General features: G+C 48.1%; 1 protein-coding gene across 1 annotated transcript in view; it reads left to right on the plus strand.

Moving 5' to 3' along the window:
* Nucleotides 1-1,216: 1,216 nt before the first annotated feature.
* The window catches only part of LOC144139521 (uncharacterized), a 37,830-nt gene continuing 11,953 nt past the window's right edge, over nucleotides 1,217-27,093 (plus strand). The window contains exons 1-8 of the mRNA XM_077671836.1: nucleotides 1,217-1,318; nucleotides 1,655-1,762; nucleotides 2,095-2,202; nucleotides 14,011-14,088; nucleotides 14,485-14,534; nucleotides 17,056-17,094; nucleotides 18,970-19,002; nucleotides 22,322-22,421. Coding sequence (XP_077527962.1) covers nucleotides 17,071-17,094; nucleotides 18,970-19,002; nucleotides 22,322-22,421 — 157 coding nt within the window. The 5' untranslated portion in view covers nucleotides 1,217-1,318; nucleotides 1,655-1,762; nucleotides 2,095-2,202; ... (1 more) ...; nucleotides 14,485-14,534; nucleotides 17,056-17,070. The remainder of the gene's footprint in view (nucleotides 1,319-1,654; nucleotides 1,763-2,094; nucleotides 2,203-14,010; nucleotides 14,089-14,484; nucleotides 14,535-17,055; nucleotides 17,095-18,969; nucleotides 19,003-22,321; nucleotides 22,422-27,093) is intronic.

Here is a 27,093-nt window from a genome sequence, read left to right on the forward strand (position 1 = left end):
GCAGCTCTCCCGGTTACTTCCTGAAGGAGCATAGAATGGCTCACTGGATACATTTTTTTCAGGCACTCAGTTTCTTCAGCTGTATAGAGTGTGCGCACGCTTTCGCTTCCTTCCTAACTTCTTTCCTTGTATCTCCTGGACTTTTGAACTACCCGATCCAAAATGCTAGTGTGTGATAGCCCTCACTAACGGGGTGTGTTCGGTCATTATGAAAGCATTCAATATATCCGAACGCGTGTTCTTTCTTCTGTGCCTGTAGCTACATTCGTTGTTACCCATTCTCAGTTTTGTATTTCGTGCGCTTATTCCAACAGTCAGTGTTCAACCTGACGCATCTTCTCCTGGAGACACGACAGGCCCCGTGCAGTTCACCTCAACTTCAAGCCAACCTCTCCAGGATACAAGCGACGTCGGCGCTACAGGTAAAGACCGATTCGTTACGGACGCCGCCCTCCTGGTTACTTCCTGAAGGAGCCTAGAATGGCTCACTGGATACATTTTTTTTCAGGCACTCCGAGTTTCTTCAGCTGTATAGAATGTGCGCACGCTTTCGGTTCCTTCCTAACTTTTTTCGTTGTAACTCCTGGACTTTTGAACTACCCGATCCAAAATGCTAGTGTGTGATAGCCCTCACTACCGAGGTTTGTTCGGTCATTATGAAAGCATTCAATATCTCTGAACGCGTGTTCTTTCTTCTGCGCCTGTAGCTACATTCGTTGTTACCCATTCTCAGTTTTGTATTTCGTGCGCTTATTCCAACAGTCAGTGTTCAACCTGACGCATCTTCTCCTGGAGACACGACAGGCCCCGTGCAGTTCACCTCAACTTCAAGCCAACCTCTCCAGGATACAAGCGACGTCGGCGCTACAGGTAAAGACCGATTCGTTACGGACGCCGCCCTCCTGGTTACTTCCTGAAGGAGCCTAGAATGGCTCACTGGATACATTTTTTTTCAGGCACTCCGAGTTTCTTCAGCTGTATAGAATGTGCGCACGCTTTCGGTTCCTTCCTAACTTTTTTCGTTGTAACTCCTGGACTTTTGAACTACCCGATCCAAAATGCTAGTGTGTGATAGCCCTCACTAACGGGGTGTGTTCGGTCATTATGAAAGCATTCAATATATCCGAACGCGTGTTCTTTCTTCTGCGCCTGTATTTACATTCGTTGTTACCCATTCTCAGTTTTGTATTTCGTGCGCTTGCACCAACAGCCACTGTTCAACCTGACGAATTTTCTTCTGGAGGTACGACAGGCCACGTGGAGTTCAGCTCAACTTCAAGCCAACCTCTCGAGGATACAAGTGACGGCGCCGCTACAGGTAAAGACCTATTCGTTACGGACCGCGCCCTCCTTGCTGCTTCCTCAAGGAGCCTGGAATGGCTCACTTGATACATTTTTTCAGGTACTCGAGTTTCTACAGTTGTATAGAGTGTGCCCACGCTTTCGCTTCCTTCCTAACTGCTTTCTGTGTAACTGTCGGACCTTCGGACGACCTGGTCCAAAACTCTAGTGCGGATAGCCCTCACTATCGAGAGGTGCTCGGTTATTATGAGAGCAGTCAATATCTCTAACCACGTGTCCTTACTTCGGCGCCTGTACCTACATTCGTTTTCACCCATTGTCAGTTTCGTATTTCGTGCGCTAATTCCAACAGCCACTGTTCAACCTGACACATCTTCTCCTGGAGTCACGACTAGCCCCGTAGAGTTCAACTCAACTTCAAGCCAACCTCTCGAGGATACAAGCGACGGCGCCGCTACAGGTAAAGACCGATTCTTTACGTACGCCGCCCCTCCTGATTACTCCCTCAACAAGCCTAGAATGGCTCGATATATTTCTTCAGGTACTCATAGCTTCTACGTCTGTATTTAGAGTGCTCACGCTTTCGCCTCATTCCTACCCTCTTTGCTTGCACCGCTTGGGCCTTCGGGTACCCGATTCAATAGCAATTATGAGATAGCCCTGATTAACAAAATTTGTCCAGTTAGAATAAAATCAGTGAATGTCTCTTACGATATGTTTTTTGTTGTTCGTGGATACTTTCGTTCGTTTTCTCTTGCTGACACTTTTGTGTTTCGTGTACTATCCCAACAGCCACTGTTCAAACTGACACATCTCCTCCTGGAGGCACGACAGAGCCAGTGGAGTTCAACTCAACTTCAAGCCAACCATTCAAGGATACAAGCGAGGGTGCTGGTACAGGTAAACACCGGTTATTTGGGTACACTGCACCTCTTGGTTATTTCTTGAACAACGCTTGAATTGCTGCCTTGATATAGTTTTTTTCAGTTACTCAGAGGTTCTACAAGAGTATAGAGAATGCCCGTGCTTCCGCTTCCTTCCTACCTTCTTTCCTTGTAACTCTGAACTTCGGGCGACCCAATCCAAGAACCTAGTATAAGAAAGCCCCGACTATCGATGTTGGTTCAGGTAGAAAGAAAGCAGTCAATACATATTCTCGCTAATCCAGTGCTACCGCAAATCGGATGCTGGAGAAGCTAGCACAAACAAATTTTATGCTGGCATTGGGCGGTGCGAGCTATGTTCATCAATTTTAATCGAAATATTCTTGCTCCAGGGCACAAAATAACACGGCCTCTTTCTACTTCACCCTATTCTGTCTTCAACACAATTCTAATCACCTTTTCCTGTGTGTCCCCTCACACCTCTTTTGGTGTGCAAACACTGTCAGTGTTTGCTCTCAACTAAAGTATGCTACGATTACAGTAGAAGTATCGCAAACCACGGAGTCGCAGAACAGAGCTGGAACAGCAGTACCGTCGTGGCCGGCGTTGAGAATCAAACTACACGCGTGGTTTTGACGCATCTAGCACGCAACCCTCTTTTTCTTAACAGCAGGCCTGTTTAGGTGGACACAAATCCGTCCAGCGTAGACATAAAATCTCGAGGTCTCAAGAAATAAATGTGGTTAGGGAGGTCCCGGGAAGCAAACCCGGAACCTTTACTCCATAAAATTGGTAGCCGAACCAGTGCGCCACCCCAACTGGCCTAGGGGTACCGAGAGAGAGAGAGAGAGAATCAACTTTAATCGAGCCCATTAGGTGGTTAGTGCACGCAGGTACCAGATGGTGTGGAACCTTCTTCGCGGGTCCAACATGCATCCAACAGCTCCTGTCCCGTGGCTGCCAGCGCGAGTTGGGTCGTTAGGTCGGGCTGGACAACATGGTCTGCCAGCGGTCTCGGAAATTTGGGTTGGGGAAGTTTGGGGAGGGGCTGGAGGGGGGTTCTTGAGGTAAGTGCACTCCGCTATGACGTATGCCAGGGTGCCTTCCTTGCTCTTGCAGAATGTGCACTTGATATCGTGCTCCTCCGTGTACATTTTGTGTAAGAGGACGGATGCGCAAGCGACCCCGCCTGCACTCTGCTTACGAACGTCTGTTGGTTCCTGTTGAGGTGCTGGTGATGTCCGGGGAACCTACACCTACTTTCCTTGTATAGCTCGGTAATGTCTCTGTAGCTCGTGACGGGGCGCGGTAGTCCCGGCTCGTCCTCGGCCCGGTTGGTCAGTTCTCAGGCGTAGTGGTGGGCGCGTTCATTACCTTCCACCTGCGAGTGAGCCGGCACCCACACAAGCTCTAAGGCTCGTTCTGGTGGCCTGCGTCTGGACAGAAGTGCTAGTGCGGCCGCAGAGCCCCTTCCCTTGCGGTAGCTTGTGTAGGCCACCTTGGATTCCGTGACCACGGTCTTCGCTCCCGGCTGTGCGAGGGCTAGGGCCACGGCCAGTTCTTCGGCTTCGGACGGGTTCGTCGTTCTGATCGACGCGCTGGTGACCAGTCTGTCGATGGTAGTGACGACCGCCGTCGCTCTGGTTCCATGTTTGGAGAGCGAGGCGTCGGCGTATAAAGTCTCCGGGCCCTCTTCCAGCTGCCGGGCTAGTGTTTTGGACCTCGCGAAGCATCTCTCGTCGTTTCTCCCCGGCTGCATGTTCCTGGGGAGGAGTTTAGTCTTTATTGCATCCCTCCATTTTTTGGATAGCGGTTCCGTTGACGGTTGCGGTTGGATCTTCCAGACCACCTTGTGCAGAAGGACCCGGCCGTGCTCGGTTCGGCTCAGTCATCTCCTTTGGTTTGAAAGAGGGGCTTCCACTAGTTCTTCCACCGTGTTGTGCTTGCCCATGCCCAGCAACTTCTGCTTGGACAGGTGGACGGGCAAGCCCATAGCGAGATTTATCGCTTTCCTGATTTTCGCGTTAAGCGTTTCTCGGTCCGCCTTCGTTAGCTGGAGGTACGGGGCGGAGTACGTGATGCGCGACACGACGAACGCCTGGACCGGGCGCAGGGCGTCGTCTTCTTTGATGCTTTGGTTTTTGTTGGTGACCCTGCGGATCATGCTCAGGGATTGCTCGGACGTTTCTTAATCTTGCTGACAGCCGCGTACGCCTTTCCGCCGTCCCTCAGCAGGAGACCTAGGATCTGGATCTTCTGCGTGGGATTCATTTTTGTTCCTTCGATGGTGGTTCGGCGGTGGCTCTTTCTTCGGTCTGCCGGGTTGCATCATAAGTAGCTCCGACTTCTGCGGGGTGTTCAGGCCGCATGTTTGTGCGTACCCGTGGATGGTCGTTGCCGCTCTCTGCAAGGCTTCCTCCACCCAGGCATCGGACCCCGCGCGGTTCGTCCACACCGTTATGTCGTCGGCGTAGAACGCGTGGTCGACGCCTTCGATTTTGTTTAGTAACTGGGGCAGGAGCAGGAGGGCCACACTTAAGAGCAGAGGCGACAAGACCGATCCCTGAGGGACGCCCCAATCTCCGAGCTCTATATGCACCGACTGTTCCTCTCCTATCCGGATCGTCGCCGTTGTCTTCGTCAGAAAGTCTTTGACATAACCGTACGTTCTGCAGCCGCAGCCCGTCTTGCGCGAGTTCTCAAGCACGGTGGAGTGTGATACGTTGTCGAAGGCCCCCTTGAGGTCCAGTGCCAGTATACCGCGTGGTGCGTGTCTGGATGCCTTCTTGATCACCAGTTCGTGCAGCTGGACGAGGACGTATTGCGTGCTCAGGTGCTGATGGAACCCGTACATGGTCGCCGGCATCTGGCCCGTCTCGTCGAGGAATCCTTCGAGTCTTCTGAAGACCATGCGCTCTATGACCTTGCCCACGCAGGACGTTAGCGAGATCGGTCGCACGTTCTCGATCGTCAGAGGCATGCCCGGTTTGGGTATGAACCTCACCTCGGCTTCTTTCCTCTCTGCGGGCAGCTCCGAGTGTTCCCAGGTTCTGTTGATGTGGCTTAGGAGCTCGTAAGCCGCTACATTGCTGATGTTGTTCAGTAATCTGTATGTTATGGCGTCCGTGCCGGGTGCGCTGTTCCTGTTGTTTTCGTCAATTGCCATTAGCAGCTCCGTGATGATGAAGGCCTCGTCCATCTCCGCATTTTTTGGTCCCCCGTGCTCCTCAGTTATCGGGAACTGTCCCTTTTCCGTCTTCAGATACTTTGTTTTGAGGTCCGCCATGAGTCTTGGAACGTCTCCTCCGTAGACGTTCAACACCTTGGTGAGGTTGCGATTGGTTGCAGACTTGCTGCTTAGCGGGTCGATCGGGTGTCTGAGCAGGCACCAGGTCCTTCGCGCCGACAGCGTTCCCGGCAGTCCGTCGCAGGTGCTCACCCAATTATCGCGGCACAACTTGGCGGCGTATTCGGAGATTTGCTTGTTGAGCAGCGCTATGCGTTTCACCCCAATCTTGTTGCGTCTCTGGCGTTTCCACCTCCACGTGAGGGAGCGTCGCGCCGCCCACATGTGGGCGAGTTTGGCATCGACGAACGGTGTCTGTGCCGTTATGGTCACTTCCTGCGTGAACTTTTTTTTTGTTTTTTTGCCCACTCCGTGCACGTCCTTTTGCTGGTGTCCTCTGCTTCTTCTTCGGGAGTCTCCTCCGCTTTTTCCGTCCACTGCGCATGCGGTCCCAGTCGGTGATTCTGGCCTTGCCGAGGGCCACCCGGACACTGCGTCACTTGATTGTTACGCTCAGGATGTTGTGATCCGATCCGAGGTCGACTTCCTCATTGCGCCAGGTAGCGTCTAAGGATCCCGACAGCCATGAGATCCGCAATGCTGTCGCGGCTCGCGCTGTTACCCCTTCGAGTCGCAACGCCCGGCTCGTTGAGTGCCATCTTCTGGTCTTCCATCGCCTTCGCGAGGGCCTTTCGCGTTTGGACTGAAATTTCTAGCCTTATATGGTGTGCGGGGTGTTGAAGTCGCCGAGGATCAGGAGTGGCCTGCTCCCCGCTAACTGCTTCGCCTGGCTCACCATCATGTCAAAGTCGTACTTCCTGCGTGACGTTCGGCCGTACACCCTCATTACGAACAGGTTTCCGCTGCTTCCAATGGTTCTCGTGTGGATCCCGATCAGGGTGTGCTCGCAGCCCTCTTGCGCCGGGAAGTGCTCTGTTGCTGCCACGTTGTTGCGCACCAGGATCGCCGTGCCCCCTCCGTCGGGTCCATGTAGGACAAGTATCTCGGTAGTCTAGCTCTACCGTGCGTCTCCTGTAACGCAATCACGTTCGGTTTCTGGTCAAGGCCGTCAATGTGCAGCTGAAGTTCGGCAGCCTTGTTGCGGATGCCCCTGCAGTTCCATTGGTAAATTAACGTTGTCAACCCCCCGCAGGATCTCTTCTTACGGTTTGGGCTCATCTTCGTCCGAAGTCGTTACACGGCCGCGTCTGCTCGCAACCGTCTCCTTGATTCTACTGGTGCGACCCTTTTTCAAGGCCGCAAATCGGCTCGTTGCGGTCATTGCCACCATCTTGGCGGCTTGCCGCTCTTGCTTGGTTGACATTCCCTTCACCTGGGTTTCCATAGCTTGCAGTTCGAATCGAATGACGCCATACTGTTCCGTAATTTGATTGATGGCCGCTAGGATCGCTGCCATGTCGCCCCCTTGCGGCGGTTGCTGTTTCTGGCTACACTGTGGCGTCGCCGTCTCCTCGCGCCCCGAGGTTTCGGCGTCTATCTCCCCTTGGTTCGGCTGCGCCGACGTGGATGGGCTCGCCTCTCCTCGCGGGATACTAGACGAGGGTGGGTCCCTTTGTGGTACTTTGGGCTTTCCGTTAGCATCCGCTTACGCTTCGCTTGGTTTGACTGCCCGAGCCGTGGCCCTACGGCTAGCTAGCGCATCCATTTTCTCCATGAGTGCCCCGATTTGCATGTTCTGCAATTGGAAATGAGTGTTTAGCTTTTCTATAAGCTTTTTGAGTTCTGCGCACTCACCGCAGTCTTTCCGAGTTTCGGTGTTTTGAATGATGGTTGCGGGGGAGGGGAGGGCAGGGGCTTGAGAGGAGGAAACTCCTTCTCTTTAGCGAGAGCGACGGGAGGCCTGTCGGTCCAGCCTACCTTTTTCTCGGCGTTCCTCCGTAGACTTGACCCGCCCCGGGCTCTAGAACTGGACCTGGATCTCGAATGGGACTCCTGCCGTCACCCGCTCCTGCTCCGGCTGCCGCCTCTCGCCACCGTCTCCCAGCGGCGGCCCCGGGGGCCAGCCGATGGCGTCCGGCCAGCCCCCTTTGGGGCGTCCCGGGACCGGGACCGTTGGCGACCCTGGTGTTCGCCCTTGCGGCTTGGTGTTCTCGAGTGGCTCCGCGAAGAGCTGCTACGTTGGTGTCGCCCTGTAGGACCTCTGTTTTTTGGGTTCTCTTCGTCTACCGCCCGGCGGCGCTCCCAGCGCCGGCGTCGTACCACCTACGGTGTCTTGAATCGTGCCTTGCAGGCTCGGTCGGCGGTGGGGTGCTTGCCGCCGCACAGGCCGCACGTGGTGGTGCAGGTGTGCTCTGCGTCCGGGTTGGCGATGCCGCATCCCTGGAAGATGCGGTTTTGAGGACTAGGGCACACGTCCATGCGATGACCGACGCGGCCGCACTGGTACCAGACGTCTATCTGCTTGCGGTGTAACGAGCACTCCATCAGCAGGTTCCCGTAGCAGACGTAGTTTGGGACTTTGGGCCCCCTGAAGGCGATGACGACGAACTTGGTGTTGCCAATCCGGCTCGCCTGAAGGTGCCGTCGGGTTGTGCTCGTGGACCACCAGCTCTTGTATTTCTTGAGCAGTGTCAGTAAGCAGGATGCCCCGTATGACTCCCTTGACTGTACCGTGTGGCGCCGATTCGTACGCGCTCACCTCGTGGACGGTCCCGTTGCTGACGATGCGCTCCACCTGGGCGTACCTGTCGGCATTCTCGCTCTTCGTTGTGCTTACGACAACGATGTTCTGCTGACGATTTGAGCAAACGACGTCGTTCTTGGCTTCGGCCCTGTTGACTTGCGCCGCCAAGGTGATGGCTCGGCTGATCTCCACTCGGGACACTTGTCCTAATGGAGGCCGCCACGGGGCCTTATCGCAGTCTTGATGTCTTCTTCTGGAAGGTCCGGCATGCAGACGGCCCGCAGCAACTTCCCCTTGTTTACACTCCCCATCTTCCGGTGACGTGGGCTTTCGCCAGTGGCGCCCCGAGGGCTCCGCCACGTCGGCTGCCTCCGTTTGTGGCTTCGGCGCCATCTTGTCCTGCCTGCTAACTTTGCGTTAGACTTAGCTTTTCTTCGCCTTTTTGCCTGAGTTTCTCGCCGGCGATTTTCCACCCCAGCGCTTTGGATACTTGCTCTGGCGATATTTCTTCGCCGTCGACTTCGATTCTCATAACGGTCGACATTTTAGGTCAGTGCCCAGTCTTGCAGTTAGCGACACGGTCGTTAATAGCTCTAATTTGGCGAGCGAAACTCCGTGGAGCGGTCTTAGGCCTATCGCCTACCACGGCTGAGGCCGGGTGTTCGTTAGGCTTAGCGACGAGTGCTCCTCGCGGGCCACAAAATCGGCTGTAATTGTCGAAAAAATGATCCCCTACCTCGGAATTGGGTATCCCGATGGTCCACGTAACTTCATACACACGGTCGATGCACTCTCATTAAAATCCAAGTTGATTAACCGGCGCAATTACCGAAAAAGGACAGAGCGCTCGTGGAACACGTCCGCACTGCTCGGCTGATAAGCGGCGCCCCCCTAGGGGTACGGAGTAATGAGCACTGGGGAACAATAACATTAACAGCCAAAGGAAAGGAAAGAAATGCTTCTCATTGTGGGAATCGAATCTGGTTTCCTTGTGTTATGAAAGCGGCGTGTATCCGATTAAGCTCCCATCGCATTCCGTCGCACAGCATTTCCTTTAGGTTCGTAGCGCGGGTGTAGACCTTGGACTTGGTGGCCGGTTCTATTGCGTGCTAACATGATCCACTTTGGGAAAGATGTGTAAGCCTGCGGACGAAATAATCCGGGCCTGCTAGTCCAAGAAAAATTTCAGCGCCAAGTCGGAAATAACCGTGAGGTAATGCCATACGGAGCGTAAATTTGGAGCCTTTATAAACAACTTTAAGAAAAACTTACGTCGGCTTAACGGGCCATGAAACGAATGACGATAGGAGTAAAACTTTGAGGCTGGAAACGCTTTCCTGGAAGCGAGTACAAGTTAGAGTATAAGATATTTCAAATATAGAAAAAGAAATTACTTCGGTGGGCCACGTAATTAAGCGAAATGACAATCCGTGGACTACCAGGGTGATATAGTGGACACCAAGACACGGGTCTGAAAAACTAGAAGGACAGCTTCCAGATAAAGGGACGAAATTTGGAAAATGGAAATTAGGAGCGGTTGGAGGGCAACGGGAGACCCTTCGTCCTGGATTAGATCTATTTTATGCTGCTTATAATGATGGAACAGCCGGGTCTCCGACGAAGGGAGAGGGGCCGCCAGCTCTGCGGTTTCTTCGGCCTTGCGCCAGTGGCGCAAGCTCCGGCAATTTTTTTTCCTCGTTTCTCATTGGCTGCTAAAAGTCGGTGCCTAAGAGCGCCCACGATAGAGCGGTTTCGGGGCCCCCGCTTAGTCGGGCTGTCGTATTGCACACGACGGCGAGGCAGGGTTGTGGTCATTTTAATAGTAAGGAGACGAGTTTTTATTCCAGCAAATTCTGAATGGCATTCGTTGGGTGGCTTCTCGAAGTAGGCTGTATTGAGGTAGGAATTCAACAGGCAGGTGACGGAATTTGGCATCTCGTTTAGTACTCGCTAATGCCTATCGTAAAAGTTTGAAAAGGGTCTTTACAGCATCTCACCTGAGAAAAACGTGTTTCGAAGACGCAAAGGCGGGAGGCAGAGAAATGCTAGTGCCAGAAGACCGAGCCGGAACTGAGACAAGGTTCTAAATGCAGTTCTGCAGGCATTGGAAGTAGTGCAGCGGATGGGGCTAGGAGGCCTAAGGGACGACAAGTCACCAGTAACCTGCAGGGGTGCGCCGTAGAGAAGTTGGGCCGTTGAACAGAAGAGCTCATGACGAACGTAGGTGCGAAAGCATGCAGTCACTACAGACAGTATTCGCTAAAACGTTTAGCGTGTAATGTATTTGCTTCGCAACATTCACAATCATTAATGTCTGTGCCGCTGTGCCTGCGCATGCGCACTGCGCCCACACAACGCAGATAAAGAAGAAAACATCTGCTTGTCTAGCCTACCCCCTTTCAACCCGCCATTTTAACAGAGCTATTAAAAATCGCACTAGCGTTTAACGGTGACGTTATCCTTGCCATCGAGAAATTTGCATCACCGGAAAACAAAACCGCGACGGCGAACGAAAGTGACACGGCGCGAAAGAACACGACGCCGGAGTCACCTGCGACCACAGATGTCGACACAAGCGCCTCCTGATGTTTGGCTGAGTACAAGAATCAAATATTGCGTTTGAAGACATGCTTCAAGGGTACGCCGATTTATATACGATAGTAGCGCAGCAGCTGGGGCATCTGAGGCCATCTCTAGAGCCGTGAGCTGCTCGCACCGCTCGCACTCCCTAGTCGGCACCAGCACTGGCGAATCACGAGCGTCCTTTCGACAAATCACATCAAATCACGGCAAAAATCTCGGCAATAATATTTGTTTTCTTGTCCTTCGAGAGGTAAAAGAATTTAAAGGAACGATGCTTTTCAGTAGCATATGCAGGCGAGTTGGTCCATCACGACGCAGTTACAAGCTTTCGATTCTTTGCGGCTCTACTTTGTCGCGCGACGATTTCAACCGTGTCTGGCGATATATCGTAGAGTGCTGCACGGAACAGTATTTGGCGTCGAGATATTACCAGAGTCCTTCAACACTTTTATCGTCATTAACCACCGCCATCTCGCTCTGGGAGAGCTTCGTGCGCGGCCCGAGGAGGCTACACCGCTGCGCTGGCCTTGATCGGAGGGCAGCCGGGGGAGCGATTGAAAGGCGTTCAGCAGAAAACGGACGCTAGCCGCGTTTGCTTTAATTGTCATGTGCAGCTAAAATAGACTTGGCCTTTTCTGCACACCCAAGTGCACACCCGAGAGTTGGTGGGGCAATTCTGTAATAGTCGTGCGTACCTCCAAAGTAACACATACTCGCACTGCGGAATTGGACACCAAGTAATCCATGAGGAGAAAGCTTCGTGTTCAAGCATCATCGTCGCTAGTTGGAGGGGTACAAGGCTTTTTGTTGTTTTTTATTCGTTTATGACGTGACCGGAACATTTGCTACTGCAGGGTTTGAGGGACAGAAAGGCGCTATGGCAACAAAGTGACGTTGTTCCGGGATTCCGTCCCTCGGAGCCACCGGGTTACACTTGCAGGGCGTAAGCTCGGGCGGTGACTTTGTAAGGCGCAGCGGAGTCTAAAGGCCTCCTGACTTGGGAGAAACTTGCCTCTCCAGTGTGTATGCGTTCTTCTGCGATCACCACGTCTGGGAGGGGAAAAGAACATCCGGAAATTCGACGAGGCAACGTTTCGCTCCGCCATTAGGTGATATTCGATAGGTCCGGCTTATTAATCGAATCTGCTGTGCGGCATACAATGGGCGCGGGGTATTATAATCAAGCCGAATATGACCATGGCAGACGGTAGTGTCAAACCAGCGAGCATTCGTGCTTAGGACATTAAAAAATTGCCGTCAAGGGTGTAACTAGAAGTCTATCTCTAAGGTGGAACACCTAGTCCGTAACTCAGTCGATCGCCAAGGCACTAACGTTTTGTCATCCTTTTTGTATATACTTTTGGCACATAATTGTGAATCCAGTTTTTCTTGTTTTTATCCCGCCATGACGGTCGTCGTGTCGCCCGATCCTTGGACAACACCACCGAGTTCTTGAAGCGGAGGGTACCTTTGTCACCGACAACGAACCTACCAAAAATGTTTTACTCAGACGTTGTCCGGAATGTCCCTCGTCGACTGAAAATGCTGTTCTACACGCGTCGCGCCACAATCAGTAGTTGTTGGTCAGGCGTTCTCGCTCGCGAGGAAATTAGGCTTGGTGCGTCGCAGAAGCGCGCCTTGCGGCCCGAGGCTCCGCAGATAAGGTTTAGTTGTGCCATCGGCCTGTGCATGTTTTTCCAAACTACGCGTTGCGATGCTCTGGCTTCGGATATTTCATCAATACCGCTCCGTTAATCAATTCGTACGCGCAATGTGGTAGGTTCTTGTCGAAAAAAGCTACCCGTGCAGTTTACCGTTTAGCTAATACAAGTGTTTTACTTCTGGCGATGTCCCGATAATAATTCACTTTCGCCCGTTACACCATATGAAGAGATCAACTTCGGACTAAGTTTTCAGGATAAGGTATATCGCAGTAAATCGCCGTATTAAAGCTGCTCAGCATCATTGGTGACGTAACCGGCACTTTCCGATAAACCTACAACGGTAAACTAAACTGTAAGCCGGTAAACATACTAACCGGTAAACGTACAACGGGCATTTTCAAACGTGTCTTTTATCTCGTTGCAGCTTTCCGTTCTCAGGGTTGGCCCACGGCCCCAGCAGGATTCGTGTGCAGTTTCAGTTCATATAGGTTGTTAATATGAGTGCGACCATGTCTGTGTGTACCTGTGAAATTTCTCCGCTCCTCTCTATGCGATGCGCTGTAACTTCAATTTCAATATCAATTTCGAGTTTATTTTTAGGACACAAATACATAGATGTAGTTATGTTCACCAGGCGGGGCAAAGCGAGACTGGTACGTCTCCTAACGAGGCCTCCACCCCCGGAGTACAGATCGAAAGCTGTGGATGCCATCGAAGGAAACACAACACAGCAAAAAAACCCGTGTGCGTATTCAAACCGCTATGGTTCAAACTGAGACACTTCTACCGGAAGCAGAAGGGTCCCCAGAACATTTTATCTCATGGCGTATTCGGCTGGGCGTTTATGAGCGCTGTGGAGTTCTCTGAAAAGCGGCCGCGCCTTCGGCTGGTAGAATTCGAGCGCTCGACCTACTGTCGGTTGGTGCTTTCGGAGCGTCAGCCTCCGACTCGGAGCGCTCCCGACCGCTACGACTTCAAAGTGAGACCGTAGCGCGATCTGGCCGATCTGGCCGGGAGGACGGGTCACATGACCCAAAGCGCCGCAGTTTACCCGGCGGCTTCCCGCGCTGGCTGCACGGTGGCGCTACAGGCACTACAGGCGCACTGCTCCGAGATCGCCGATGCATTCGGTTGGTACGCTGCCTCTCGCGCTCGGATTGCGAGCCACCTTGGCATCTGGCGACTCCGACCCAGAGGACCGGATCGGCCAACTGAATACGCCATCAATTTCAAGCCAACCTCTCGCGAGGACGATGGGCAGTTCTGCTGAAGCTAAACACGACCTTTCTGTGCTTTTGCTAATCGTCCTCACGCTCCACAAGAAACCGTCAATGCCTCACTTCCTACATCTTTTCGTGTAATCGGACGTTCTGCACGTGCAATAACACTGCCCGTGCCCTTGCGGCCTGCCTAACTGGTACGGTAGTTGTTCTTCTTCGAATAACAGGTTACCCCAAACATGGCCGAATGTCACATGACCCTCAGTAATTTCGTCCACCAGTAAATTAGTAATAAATCTGTCATTACAGTTATTACAGTATGTACGTTATTTCTGAATGACTGCCTATTTGCTAGTGTACCTACCTTTTGTGTCATTTCGTATATTTGTTGTAAGAGCCACTGTTCAACCTACAACATCTTCTCTAGGGGCCACCACAGTCCCAGTGGACATAAGCTCAACCTCAATCCCACTTCCCGAGGAGACAAGCGGCAGTTCCACTGCAGGTAAAGACCAAATCTCTGTCGATCTCACCCGTCCAGGGCACTTTCCTCAAGCGCGTCTCACAGCTATGGTTGCCACCTTCTCGTGACACATAGTTGTACAAAGCGGTGTCTTGAATAGCTCGAAGCACCCACCTCTGAGAAGCAGAAACCAACCATAGCGTGTAAAGAAACAGCTTTCTCTGTGTAGGGTGTGTACCTTCGCATTAAAAGTTTGTCGTACATCGCAAAGATTCGAATATTTTGAAGCGTCTGCCTAGAGGAAGTAAACAACATAACTACAACATTTCATATAAACAGCTTTGTTAATCTAGTGCGTAAACACAAGAAGCGTCTACAACGAGAAAGCGTAAAAATATCAATGTGTTTCCATCGCTTTTGTTTTCATTCATTTTACAGAAGGCCAATGCATTCAAGCCACACTACCTGACATTCTTGGCATCGGCGAAGTACGTTTTCTCATTGATTAAAAGTCTATAATTGTTTGATTTTTTATATGGTTTAACGCGCCAAAACTACACAGGCTATAAGGCGCGCCGTACTAAAGGGCTCAGAGTTCATTTTGACCACCTCGGGATCTTTAACGTCCGCCAAAAATTTGGACTCAAAGTAGATGTTGCTTTTCGCCTCCATCAGAAAATTAGCCCCGGCGGCCGCAAAATGAACGCGCGTCTTTCTGGTCAGCAGCACAACATCCTAGCCAGTGAGCCACCGCAGCAGGTAAAAAAAAAACTACATTTCGGGTCACGTTCCCTACTGATAATTAGGAGCCGCACACCGATGAATGCTTTTGCTTGTCGACGGCGATAGTTTTAAAATTGCTAATAGCTTTTTACTTTTTTTGCTTACTCAAAATATTGTGGATGCATGCATTTTGACTAAGCTTTTTGGTAATGTCATCCCAGGGAACAAATTATTGAAGCACAATTTTTGCACTGCAGTGCAGCTGCAACCTATTTACCATTATTACAATAAATAACGCTCTCGCCAACTTTACGGTGCAAAATACTTTATTGATTTGGAGAGTTAGGCTTCTGTTTTGAAATATTCTGGAATTGAAAGTTTTGTTATACCCTTAGCTGTTTTCACCGAGATTAAGCGCACATTCCTAGTGCATACTGGGCTTATCTTCGGTCATATAGGCAGGAATTAGAAATTATCAAACCGAATTTTGACAACTAAAGGATTGTCTGTAAAAAATGGCAGTTTCAAAGTTATTTTCTTTTCGTTGCGAAGCCCGTAAAATGCAGCTTTTTGGCAAGATTTCACATTTTTTATGTACTATGCTGCGCGCTATGCTCGAAGAAACGGATGATTCGCTCGAAATAGAGCTCGTACGGACAATCGGGGCACTCGAGAGTCTTTTACAGTCGCTAACTGTTAAAGCGTGCTTTAAATGGCCTGATACAGAGTAAATATCTGAAGTGTCTTGTCGGTTAACGTGAGGATGGTTAGCATTTGGACCATCCAGACAGTAGCATCATTCGTTATTCCAAGTTCGAGTTCGTCGTCTGGCTGTTTGGGGGAATACGCTAACCTTCAGAATGGCCGCAATATTTCTCTGCCAAAGAGCTTGCCCCGGCAGATCTTGGTCGCAACAATTGAAATCTGAAGTTATCGTTCTGCCACACAAAGCCTTCGGCACCAAACAGCCCCGTTTGTATAATTTCCAGCCGATGTCGCTGCTCAGCGGAAGAGACAACTTTCTGTGGCACTGCTGCTATTACAAAATATAGAGATCGGACGCTGTCTATATAATATCAATCAAGATATAACTGTGTGTTCGCGGTCTGTCCCCTGTCCATTGATGATTAGCATTTCGTTTTTCATTCCGCAGGCCTCTACAAAGGCACTATTATGCAAGATGAACATGTTGAACCTATTACTTCACGCACTATGATGCGACAGCCCTATTGGGACCAAAATAGATGGCTGCATTATTAGCGCTTATTCCCAATATCTATTTTGCTATGAGAACATAATTTCGCACTAGTCTTTCTGGCTATATACGGATATATTACTAGCTGTAGTATCATCAAATGCTAGCTACCTTACGAAGTTTACAGCAGTTTTGCAATTTTATTTCAGGTTAATTATACCTTCTTGTTAGATTTCTCTTATTATATTTTGTCTTATCTTATCTTATCTTATTTTATTTCTGCATCCTATTAGAACAGACATGCCTCAATCTTGTGGAAGGGTACCCTGACCAGAGGCAGCCTTAAACTGCCTCCAATGCAATAACTTTCATTTAAGCGGGATTAGGCATTAAATTTCTGAAGCGCTGAAGAAACGACGCCTGTGTTGAGTAGTTCATATGACGTCATTTTTTATATGAGTACACGCAGCCATAATTTTTATACAAAATGAGCTTTGATGTACCGAGAAACCGATGATACAAGACAACCGACAACTGCAAAAAGGTGACACAACTCTGTGTCGGGGCCTATTACGGTCTCAGTCTATAAATTACAAAGCGGTTTGGTGCCACCCACAGAAGAATGTCGTTTGAGGGCCTAGTTTCGCGCTTAAAATCACCTATTATCGCTCATAAAGGTAGGAATTAACAGCTCCACGCGAGAACTTGAAATACAGCACATCAACATCAATCCTATGATGTAAAACTTTCTTTCACATGTATGCAAGACGGCTCTGTTCTACACAACGCGAGGTGCCATCTCCTGTAGCAACATGTGCTCCGCGGGCATCAAACACTTTGTTAGGAGGGAGGCACAATGAGCCGGCATGGCTTATGCGTTCCAGCATGAATCTCCCGAACAACGGGAGCCATATTTAACGTCGGCCCCGCTAGCATCTTTTCTATTAAACTATCTTCGAAGAGCTTACAAAGACAAAAGCGAAATGGAGCTTACTAGTCTAGTAGAGTTTTCGCACGGAAGCATAGTACTTGGGCTTGTGGTACACACGAGAGACATCCAGCAATCACTGATAGAATTTCTAAATTTTCAGTGCCTCAAAGACAAGATGGACTTATGTCAAGAGGACAACGTAAGTGTGCGATGATTGCCATTTTCTTTTGACCTCTATCGCTACAGGGACTGCATATGTAATCAAGAGATTACAATGTTTTTGAGGAATGATTTAGGAAAACATCTACCTACCTTTACCGTATTCATCAACTGCTACCATGTTTTTTTTCGGGAACATGTCAGTCAGTGGCGTGCAGATGATTTTGTTTCGTGGCGGAGAGGATAAGGGCGCATCAAAATCGGGAGATGGGAAGAGAAAATCGAAAAAATCTAGAACAGCAAAAAACAATCGTAAAAATCAGTCACAAAATAAAAATAAAGATAAAAATGCAGATTTCAGGGACATACTCTGAATGACATTCAGAACATTCTGTTCATTTTTTAGGGACATTGGAAAATGGCTGATAATAGTGGGGAGGTGCCGTAAAGTTTTGCGCATCTTACGCCGGAGATATAGTTTTTTAGTCGCTCTTTAACAACAAGTGTGGTTCTTACAATCATATATTCTCACCTTTCCGGGGAACAAAAAATGGTTGTTGGAGGTTCTAAAAACACGAAACGGCTTCTTCCACACCAAACGCCGTACAAACGATGGACCCTCGGGTTTTTTGTGTGCTGCGCTCCATCACAACTTGGGGCTCCTAGAGATTAGCTGAGACTCATCTGGCGATTATTGCGTGAGCAAACCTCAGAGATATCTGGAAAACTTCCGTGTCCCTCGAGGTCGTTTTCTTTTAAACGACGAAACGCATTGGACGAAGACGGAGTAGAGAGAACACGCTGAGATAGCTTTCTTTGATAGTGTAGAGGATGCCGTTGCCAATGAGACGTCATTCATGCCGTCTCCTTTTGATCTTTCGTGCCCTTCCCCATTCGCTAGACACCCCGCGTGCTGCTAGGTTCGCCAGTGCCCGCTAAACTGTGCTGGTGTGGGGGGAAGGTGCACTTTGCAAGGGCCCTAGCGGTGAAGTCCCTCGCCCATACTACGCCGCCCATAAGCCGCCGATTCAAGTGTTCTCCTTTAAAAGCGTGTGACACGACAGGCAATGTTACACAGGCAGAGCTTCGGGGGGTAACGGGTGGGGGAGGGCAGTTGGCTGCGACGGTGAACGAAAGTGTGTTTCCAAATCTCATCACCGTTTTTGAACATAGAGACGAGATGTTCATTCCTTTTAGAGACACCCCTCTGGATCTTCCACTATTTTATTTGTTGATGTCTGCCGCGTGATTGCAGGTATGGCCGCCGCTGAAGCTGCGTCTCACATACCTGGCCTTTAAACAGCGCAAATAGTTTCCATAGAAGTAGCTTACCGGTGCATTTTTCTTCTTTCAGTGCATTTAGCTGACTGCAGAGGCCCTCTACATTTGCGAAGTTTTGAGCAGTAACACTGCCACTGATTCCGGTTGCATACGGAGCGTGTGTCGCGCTCCAAGTGTTGTTTTTTGAAAACTGGTAGAATACGAAAATATTTGGAATTGTTTACAGAAGATGTTAGACCACAGACAAGCAGAAACCGAACGTAAAAAATGCGTATTGATTTTTTGTCTATTGCTTTTTTCGTCAATAATCAACTACGGTCCTGCTGCACCAACCACAGGGCCGCCCTTAGAAGGGCTGGAAATATCAATAGCACGGGCAGCAAACTTTCCTTCTGCTCGGAGCTTTCTAGCACTCTACACGAATTCGCATACGAACTACTGAATCTGACTCCATCAAGAGCCACAGCTGTAGGGCATCGTGCGCACAATATGCCTTTTGTGCAGTGTTTATTAGATAACCGCATTTCACTGCGTGTGTTCTCTCCTCGGATAACATGATGGTGTGTCTGTGTGTCCCGCGTACACTGAATCCAGTCTTTATATTCTCCTTAATATCGAATGCAACTTTTTGCAGACGCTGTTTGAAGGAAGCGTCGCTTTGATTACGGTAAGTAGAAATTTTGTAACCATAAGCTTTATTTTTGTGTAGCTTTGAAATCACTCCTCCATTAAGCGAATTTAAGTATTCCCCTTATAGCATGAAACGCTTAGCGCCTGTCAACAAAACCTTATAATCTCCTAATACACAATGAATGCGCTAAAATGGAGTTGGTTTTGCGCGCTTCTAGAAAAAAGTAAGCGTTGACGAAGCAATTAGTTTTTAACCGCTTTACATGGTATTTAGGTTTGTTATGAGAACATTTGAAAGTTGATCCGAGAAACTACCCCTAATTATGTTCCTGAATTTTTACTGGTGTCATAAAAAGGGCAGAACGTCAGCGAAAATTCTCTAGTAGGGCCTTTATTTGTGTTGCTCTTCCAAGCATGCGTAATAATAACTTGAATTTCTTGTCATACAGTTTGGTTAAAGTACCATAAACAAAACATTAGTGCCCTTCCACTCTGTGAAAACGGATGACCTGTGAAGCTGCACGCCCTCGACGGAGTTCACAAAACAAAACATGTTTATTTTAAATTACGACTGAAAGAGAGAGAGAATAGTTTTTTGAATAGAAAAAACACACACAGCTTGGCTTGATCGTATAGTCTCTTACCTGCTACTCTGTGGGAGGGTGGCAAGAGGGTGAAAAGAGCATAGATAGGGAGTAAAAGGTATGATGACTGACTTTTCTTTCTTTTTTTTCGGGCACAATGTATGGTCGCGATGTCACGCAATCTCTTTTTTTTATGTGTGTGTGTATCAAGCCTGCAACAGGTGCCTGGAACTACGTTTCTGTAAAATTTCCAATAGATGCCACCCGTCATGCTGCTCTGGATGTATAAATGGGAAATAAACTTATCCTTATTTTTATAGGGGTGATAGTATAAACATATAAAAATCCCTAGGCAATATACAGTACATGTTCAACAGCTTACCACAATGGGCTTCGACTACAAGCTAGATGCCAAACCGCTGCTTTTAAGAACGTAGCACTGCCTTGAAGGCCTTGCTTGAACACTTTTAAAGTGTCCCGATTATTTGCTAGGTAATTACCCCTCTGCCCCTGGTACCGCCAATGTTTGCCTGCAAACTGCTCCTTTTTTTATAAATACTCCTTCCCTTGTTAGTGCCTTTCTCGCAAGGCTTCACACAAACGACGGATGAAAAAAACAGCGAGAAAGGACACAAAACACGAGGAGAGACGAGAAAACACAACGCTGGACTAGCAACTGAACTTTAATAAAAGAAACCGACACACCCTGTGAACGACCAAGCCGGTGCATGCGCCAACACGTACGCGTGAAACGAATGAAAATGCTATTGTTCACCTGACAACCTCTGCATTCGTATCAACGCCGCTCAAGTTTAAAGGAAGCCGATTTCTTTATCGCTGAGGGTAACAGACGGTGTGCTAATGGATTTGCTTCCTCCTGTTGTCTTATAAAGAACGCCTCCTTAACACAAACGATTAGATTGATTGATTGTAGGGTTTAACGCGCCGACGCAACGCAGGCGATGAGGCGCGCCGTAGTGGAGGGCTCCGGATTAATTTCGACCACCTGGGGATCTTTATCGTGCGCCGAAATCTCGTACACACGGGCGTTTTTGCTTTTCGCCTCCATCAGAAAAGCGGCCGCCGCGGCCGGGAATCAAACCCGCGATTTCGTGCTCAGCAGCGCAACGCCTTAGCCACTGAGCCACCGCGGCGGGTTCCTTAACAAAAACGATTGATCACATAGTGAAATCACAGCCGACAAATGTTGGCTAGACCTCTTCACCTGGATGAATACATTAAGCACCACGTCCAGAGGTAACAATCATAAACGCCCTTATCACACTATATGCCATAAATTATTTATAATGACGAAATTGTGCGCCACTTCGTTTTGAGAAGGTGAGGCAGCTCTCCTATTGACTTCATCCGTTATAGCTTACTGAATACCTCTTGCAGAAGAGAAAACAGACGTTCAAAAATACGATAGGGGTTTGGATAATAGCTGGTTCTAAGGCTTCTTTTGAGGTGAATCGTCATATTTCGCACATTGAGATACATTGCGATATGTTATCAATTTCTCTTTCTTCTCTTCTAACGTTTATAAGCCCGCCCAAAAGTCACAGCAACTTGTAAACAATGTTGAGATAATGCTAACGGTATTTGGCGGATCTCTTTTGTTTTTGCTGTATTGAGTGGTTCTTATGACCTAATGCTTCATATCTATAGAAGCCGACAGCGTTTGGGCACAAGATACAGCTGAACGTTAGGGGAAGCAGAATATACGAGGCCACATACAACTGCAAAAGGGTGACTCAAATCCGCATCGCAGCCTCATGATGTCTCTGTTTATAAAATTGTTATGCGGCAATATTTTTTAATTCGTACCTAATTTACTTTTGCTCATTATTTTGTGAATAATGTATGGCGCTGAAAAGCTCGATCTCAGGTCTGATGTCATCAAGTGCACTTCAAGGATGCAGCGGGGTACACGGCAATTCTAACCGCAATTTCCAAGCTCGATAACATGAAGATATATAGCAGTAATATTGCACGCTTTCAATTCATTAGCTGCAGTGTTGTTAGATCAGTGACCCTTGCAACAACTGTGTATTTTCTGCATTTAAAAAGCAGTTGTTTTACGCACACTATGTAGCATTGCCGTGGTGTGCCTTTAAAAGTCCGCGTTTTTGTTGGTTCCACAATTTTAACTAAACTTTTATCCGCCAGCGATTTCGAATTTCACGTTATTAAAGAAACGCCGTAATTCTAGCAATATTCTGAACTCGGGAATGCTGTGCACGCCCTGAAGATTGTTGCCCTGGGAATGTAGGTGTATCGGGTATTACTCACGCCTACGCATCATGTTTTTATTCTTCTGCAAACTACTACACACAGATAACTGAGAAACTTTCTTGATGACACGAGGACCGAAAAAAAAACACATCTAGGCTCATGTAGCTCCAACACATGGGAGCATTATGAAACCTCAAGGGTCATTTTTAGTGTGAAATTCCTTGTATCAACCATGTTTATATTTCCCAACGAAAAAGAGTCGATAAACGGGCATGATACCCGTATAATGAGCTCACGCCTTCAGTTGGGCCCACAGAAACTTTCATTTACACGCAATCAAACTTGTCAAAAAAACTTGGTGGCCGGTTTGATGTGATTTTATTTTCATTTATGGGAAACAACAAGCTGTTGTACCCCTTTTCCTCACCTAATAAAAAACTCAAATGTTAACACACAAATAGACAGGCATTTCTAGGTCGTTCCCGCATTGGGCACCCCACAAAAATCTCGCCGCACTTTTCGCCCTTTTTTTTTCAGTGCTCTGTACGTGGTGTGATCAGCAACTTCAATTTACGGGATGGTCTTACAGTTCTGTGTACTATACTTGAAATTTTCTTGAGGAAGTTCCTCCCCTTAGGTGAGTTCTGCTGAAGTGTATGTTCTGACATTGTTACCTCTCGATAGTTTATTTTTGAAGCGTTTTTTGCCAGTTCTAGTATTCCATGATTGGGGATATGGAAATTATACATATAAAGCCGTGGAGAAACAGTTTTCTATTCCGTAGAGTAAATACTTCATTTCATGCCCAGCGTTCATTTCATTCATTCAATTCAGTTCAATTCAGTTCATTTCATGCCCAGCGCTTGTCTGTGCTTTTTTCTTAGTCCTTGTCTTTTGCGCTGTTGTTTAAGTAAATACTCACCTGTACACGCTACACTAAAGCACATTCCGAGTGATGGTGATGGGCGGAGCGTGTAATATTGCTCATCAAGGATAGGATCATACCAAATGAGGTAGAAGTAGTGAGAAGAATCAAATGACCAGTTAATTAATAAGCAAATGTTAGGCAATCGTGAGTAATATTTGCTATTGATGATAACACCGCCAATAGGGAAAATTACTACCGGCTCTCGGCAGTTGCCAGAAGTACTGTTAGTATATTTTCCCCATTATCTTCCGTTTGACCTGTAGCGTGTTGATGTACAGGAAGTCTGTAATATGAACTATTCTACTGGCACAGTGACAACAATTGTGGTGAACTTTTCTAGAGAGGAAATAACAGTGCAAAAGGGGAATTGATTTCCTTGAAACACAAATAACGGTTCCTTATTGCGAACATTTTTCCCATTTTTGGACTATACTGGCATCATCGTTAAAAATTGCGTCAAGAAGAGGAGCATTGTTTATTTTGGGATAAATATTTTTACAACTGGTTGCAATTTTTGCGAGTATTACGTATTCTTGCTACCCACCAAGCTGGCCCTTTCAAACCGGGATGTACTGGGCCAATGAAATTCCGAATAATAACTGCAGGGCTGTTTGCTATTCGAACTCACGTTCCCGCGGGTAGGTCGAAGACACTGACCATCTCATTAGGGAGAATACATACTAGCAGCGCGTAGGAAGTAAAAACCGTGACATTCCTGTGCAAAAATAGCAGAGTGAATCATGGCTTAGAAAGAAATTTTTGGTGTTATCTTTTATCATATATTGTCGTCCCGCCATGGACGGTGACGCAGGCTGCAGCAAGACAGCTAACGTACAGATTCGATGACACGCTTAGCTGGAGGGTACAGAAGGAAGCGTGGACGGCGCCGCTGAAAAAAATGCGTGAATATTGAAACAATCGCCCGGAATAAAGAAATTCAGTGTCTAATTGTACAAGCAATACTCTAGGTCCTGGCAGAATCTTGACTGGAGTTATCGCAAATTGACAAAGGCGCTGTCGAAAGAGGGTTCGCAAAAACAATTCGTGGAGAGAAATCTTCATCAAATGTACTGCATCACAGACAGAAAATTTGGACTCCGTCTGGAATAAATGATGAGTCATTCTACTGTGTGAAGGTGGATGACCATTGAGGCCTTCAACACACGACATATTTGTTATCCAATGATTACGCCAAAGACATCGCCAAATGTTTTGGGGTTGACAGCGCGCATCCACAAAAAGTTATTTCTTTTGCAGTGCGCAGCCAGAAGTGGCGAAGACTGGAGATGCCGAGCGGAGCGCGTTCCGCTCCCCGCTAGCAGACGACGCTCGCTTTCCTAGCGCAATTCACAACCGCAGTGCCACGGTGGCGAGAGTCGCGGCGGGCCGCCTTCTCTCCACGACCGCGGCGGGGAGATACGGAACTGAAACTAAAGCGTGGCAAACTGTTCGCATGGTGACGCAGTGAAACATCCCCCTCGCGAGGGGCACGATCAAATGCAGAGCATTTCCGGGGGCGCACGACGTCAAGTAGTTTGCGTTACGTTAATGTTGTTGCACTTGTGGCAACTGTTGACGAGAGAGCGCTCGTCAGCAGTAATTGAATGAGTCAAGGATATAAGGCGCGTTCGTAGCCTACCATTCTGTGTCGGCTTTGTGGCGCAGTGGGTAGAGCACCATGTACATTGCGTTCCGCCCGCACGGTTGAGGGATCGAAACCAGGCGCCGGATAGTATATTTTTTTATATAGTGTAGTGGAAGGGGTGCGGACTACGACTACAGACATCAACGCGGGTGACATCGTGAGTTACTGAAATGCTCTGCATTTAAAAGAAGGCACACACAGTTACAGCCATGTTCTGCGTAGACTTCGCGGTAACTTTAGATTCGCCACAAGGCGTGTTTTGCGAGCACAGAACAGAAATGCGGGATACCCTATCCTATGTGCACCCTGCACTCGGACAATTTGATCTTGTAATTTAAGAAACATCATTAAAAGAATAGCTTTCTCGGCGTGCTCAAAGCGTGCGACACCCTCGAGACCCAATACCGAGCTCCTTTTGTGGGAAAAACGAGCACTCCGGTTTGTTCAACAACTGTTCGATCATCCTCGGAATCACGAGCCATTTGAAACATGGCGGACACATACTCTGCGGAGTATTTTCAAATGGTGTGGGCTTAACAACACCTGGTACTTTAATGTCGGGTAGCTCTATGGGAGGCTTTGTTCGCAGATATAAAAAATACGCGATATCTTCGCCATATAACGGTTCTAACACTGCAAATTAAAACTTGCTCCATCCACTGTCAAGTTAACTGAGTACTAAACAGTGCGTAAAGCACACATTGAAATATCGTCGCGGGACGCTGCGGTCAATCCGTATGGCGCCATGACCCACCATCAATAACGCTGACGACGAGGAAGAAGGTGTGGGGGCGCAGCCTGCGCGAGCTCTGCAATGGCCGCTATGTAAATAATGTATATTGATCGCTTTACCCATCTTACCGTTCGCCTCACGTCTGTCCTGCTGGCACGTAACATTATGGAGACATCTTACGACACAATTCTAAAAAGCGTTAATTCATGAAAATGAAATAGTACAAAAAGGATAGCTAGATTTATTCTCTCAGTGCACCTCCGTACTTGTTCCGTAACAGATTTAAAGTGAGCTCCCCTCTTAAAGGACCCATGGTGAGAAAATACAACTTCGTTTAATTTGGAAGAACTAGGATTCAGTATCTCACTCAGCTCCATTAAAGCCACAAAAGATGTTTTTTTAACAAAAAAAAACCAAGAAGTATTTAAAAACTTCCAAAGTTTGCGCCACAGTCACGTGTTATGAGCAAGGATGACGTCATACGGGCCAACAATAAAACAATTTTCAGTGCGTTAACTGCACGTTAGCATTAAAGTGATACAGTCAAATGGAAGTAGAGGCCCCATTACAGACGTCCAGTCATGTGTCGTCGCGATAGGATAGTTAGGCGGCCGCCAATCGCACAAACAAGGTTCCGTGACGTCATAGAAAAGTTGCGGGAAATTGGCTAGGGGGTCGCGACTGCTTCACATGTTTTCTTTAATATCTCTGTTATTTGTTCGAAGATTGCGATGATATTGATATCATTGTTATCAGGACTAAGCACTCTTTCTAATAAACCCAACTTGTATTTTGTCTTCATGGCTCCTTTAAAACGCTGCGTTCCCCCATATAAAATTTGTGTTGTGGCTTTATCAACGTCTATTCAATATTAATGTTTGGTAAAACCTTGTTCCGCTACATACCCTGGACACTAAGACGTGGCTACCGCAGTATTATTCTAGTAATATTCATGCACGCACACATGCCTCAACGCTTTTACCTAGAACCATAAAAGGTTTAAATGATTAACCGCTTGTTCTTGTTTTCAAAGCGACATCCTTCTTAATGGGACGGAAGACACTCTGTCAGAAATCTAAGATATTTCCCCGTACACCGGTTGGTCGACCAAAATGTTCTTATGAGATCTCTGGACACTCTGGCAGTGCGTCAAACCGAGCTTCCATAGTGTCTGAACGGTAAAGCGAAAATCGTGAAAAAGGAACGGTTCTAGAAAACACAATAGCCTGATAGATCACAACAAGGAGTAAAATAGAAGACCTTTATCGAATAAACCGCGTACCGGTATTCATTGAGCTCGTTCGTAGATGCGTTTACTTAAGCCCGGTCTTTTTGATGCGAATTTCGCTAGCGAATTTGCAACTGCGGCGCCGTTCGTGCGTCAAAAAGATGTATCCTCGTTGCAGTGGCCAATTGCCGAATGTTTGGAACTGTCTCACTACTACTGTGAACGCCGCTTGGCATTTGGCAATTTGTCGCTGCACTGTAAATACAGAAATGGATCGTTCCGCTCTACGAGTGGCGCCGCAGTTGCGAATTCGCTGGTGAAATTCGCACCTTGAAGAACGAGCTTTACCCCGCCAAAAGCCGTCGCATGTTTCTGTTCTTCGTGGGCGTTTGCGGTCTTTGAAGGTTTGACTATCGATTGGTCGCCCCTTTAGCGAAAGTTCGACTACCTTTACCTTTCAGGATTTTCCCAACTTCCCATAGGAGGGCATGGTAAATTTTTCCGTAATGCAGCAAGCATCATTCATGTCGTAGAATGACGATTAGCGATGCATAATTGATGTATACGCAATAGAGCGCTGCTTTCTGTTTGATGCGGCGGTTTCTTTTTAAATGTTGCAATGTAATATTGCTTATTGGCACTCTGTGTTTTATATTTCTATGTATTAGCTATATATTGCAGCTTTAAGTTAAAATGATGGTTTTTGTCTTACATTTCAGCACCACTCCTTTAATGGCCTATACAGCCAACAGTAACGACAAATATTGATATTTTA

This window comes from Haemaphysalis longicornis, unplaced genomic scaffold (genome assembly GCF_048455015.1).
Source record: "Haemaphysalis longicornis isolate Haplotype H1 unplaced genomic scaffold, Haemaphysalis longicornis Haplotype H1 scaffold_5, whole genome shotgun sequence".
In the NCBI taxonomy this organism is placed as follows: Eukaryota; Metazoa; Arthropoda; class Arachnida; order Ixodida; family Ixodidae; genus Haemaphysalis; species Haemaphysalis longicornis.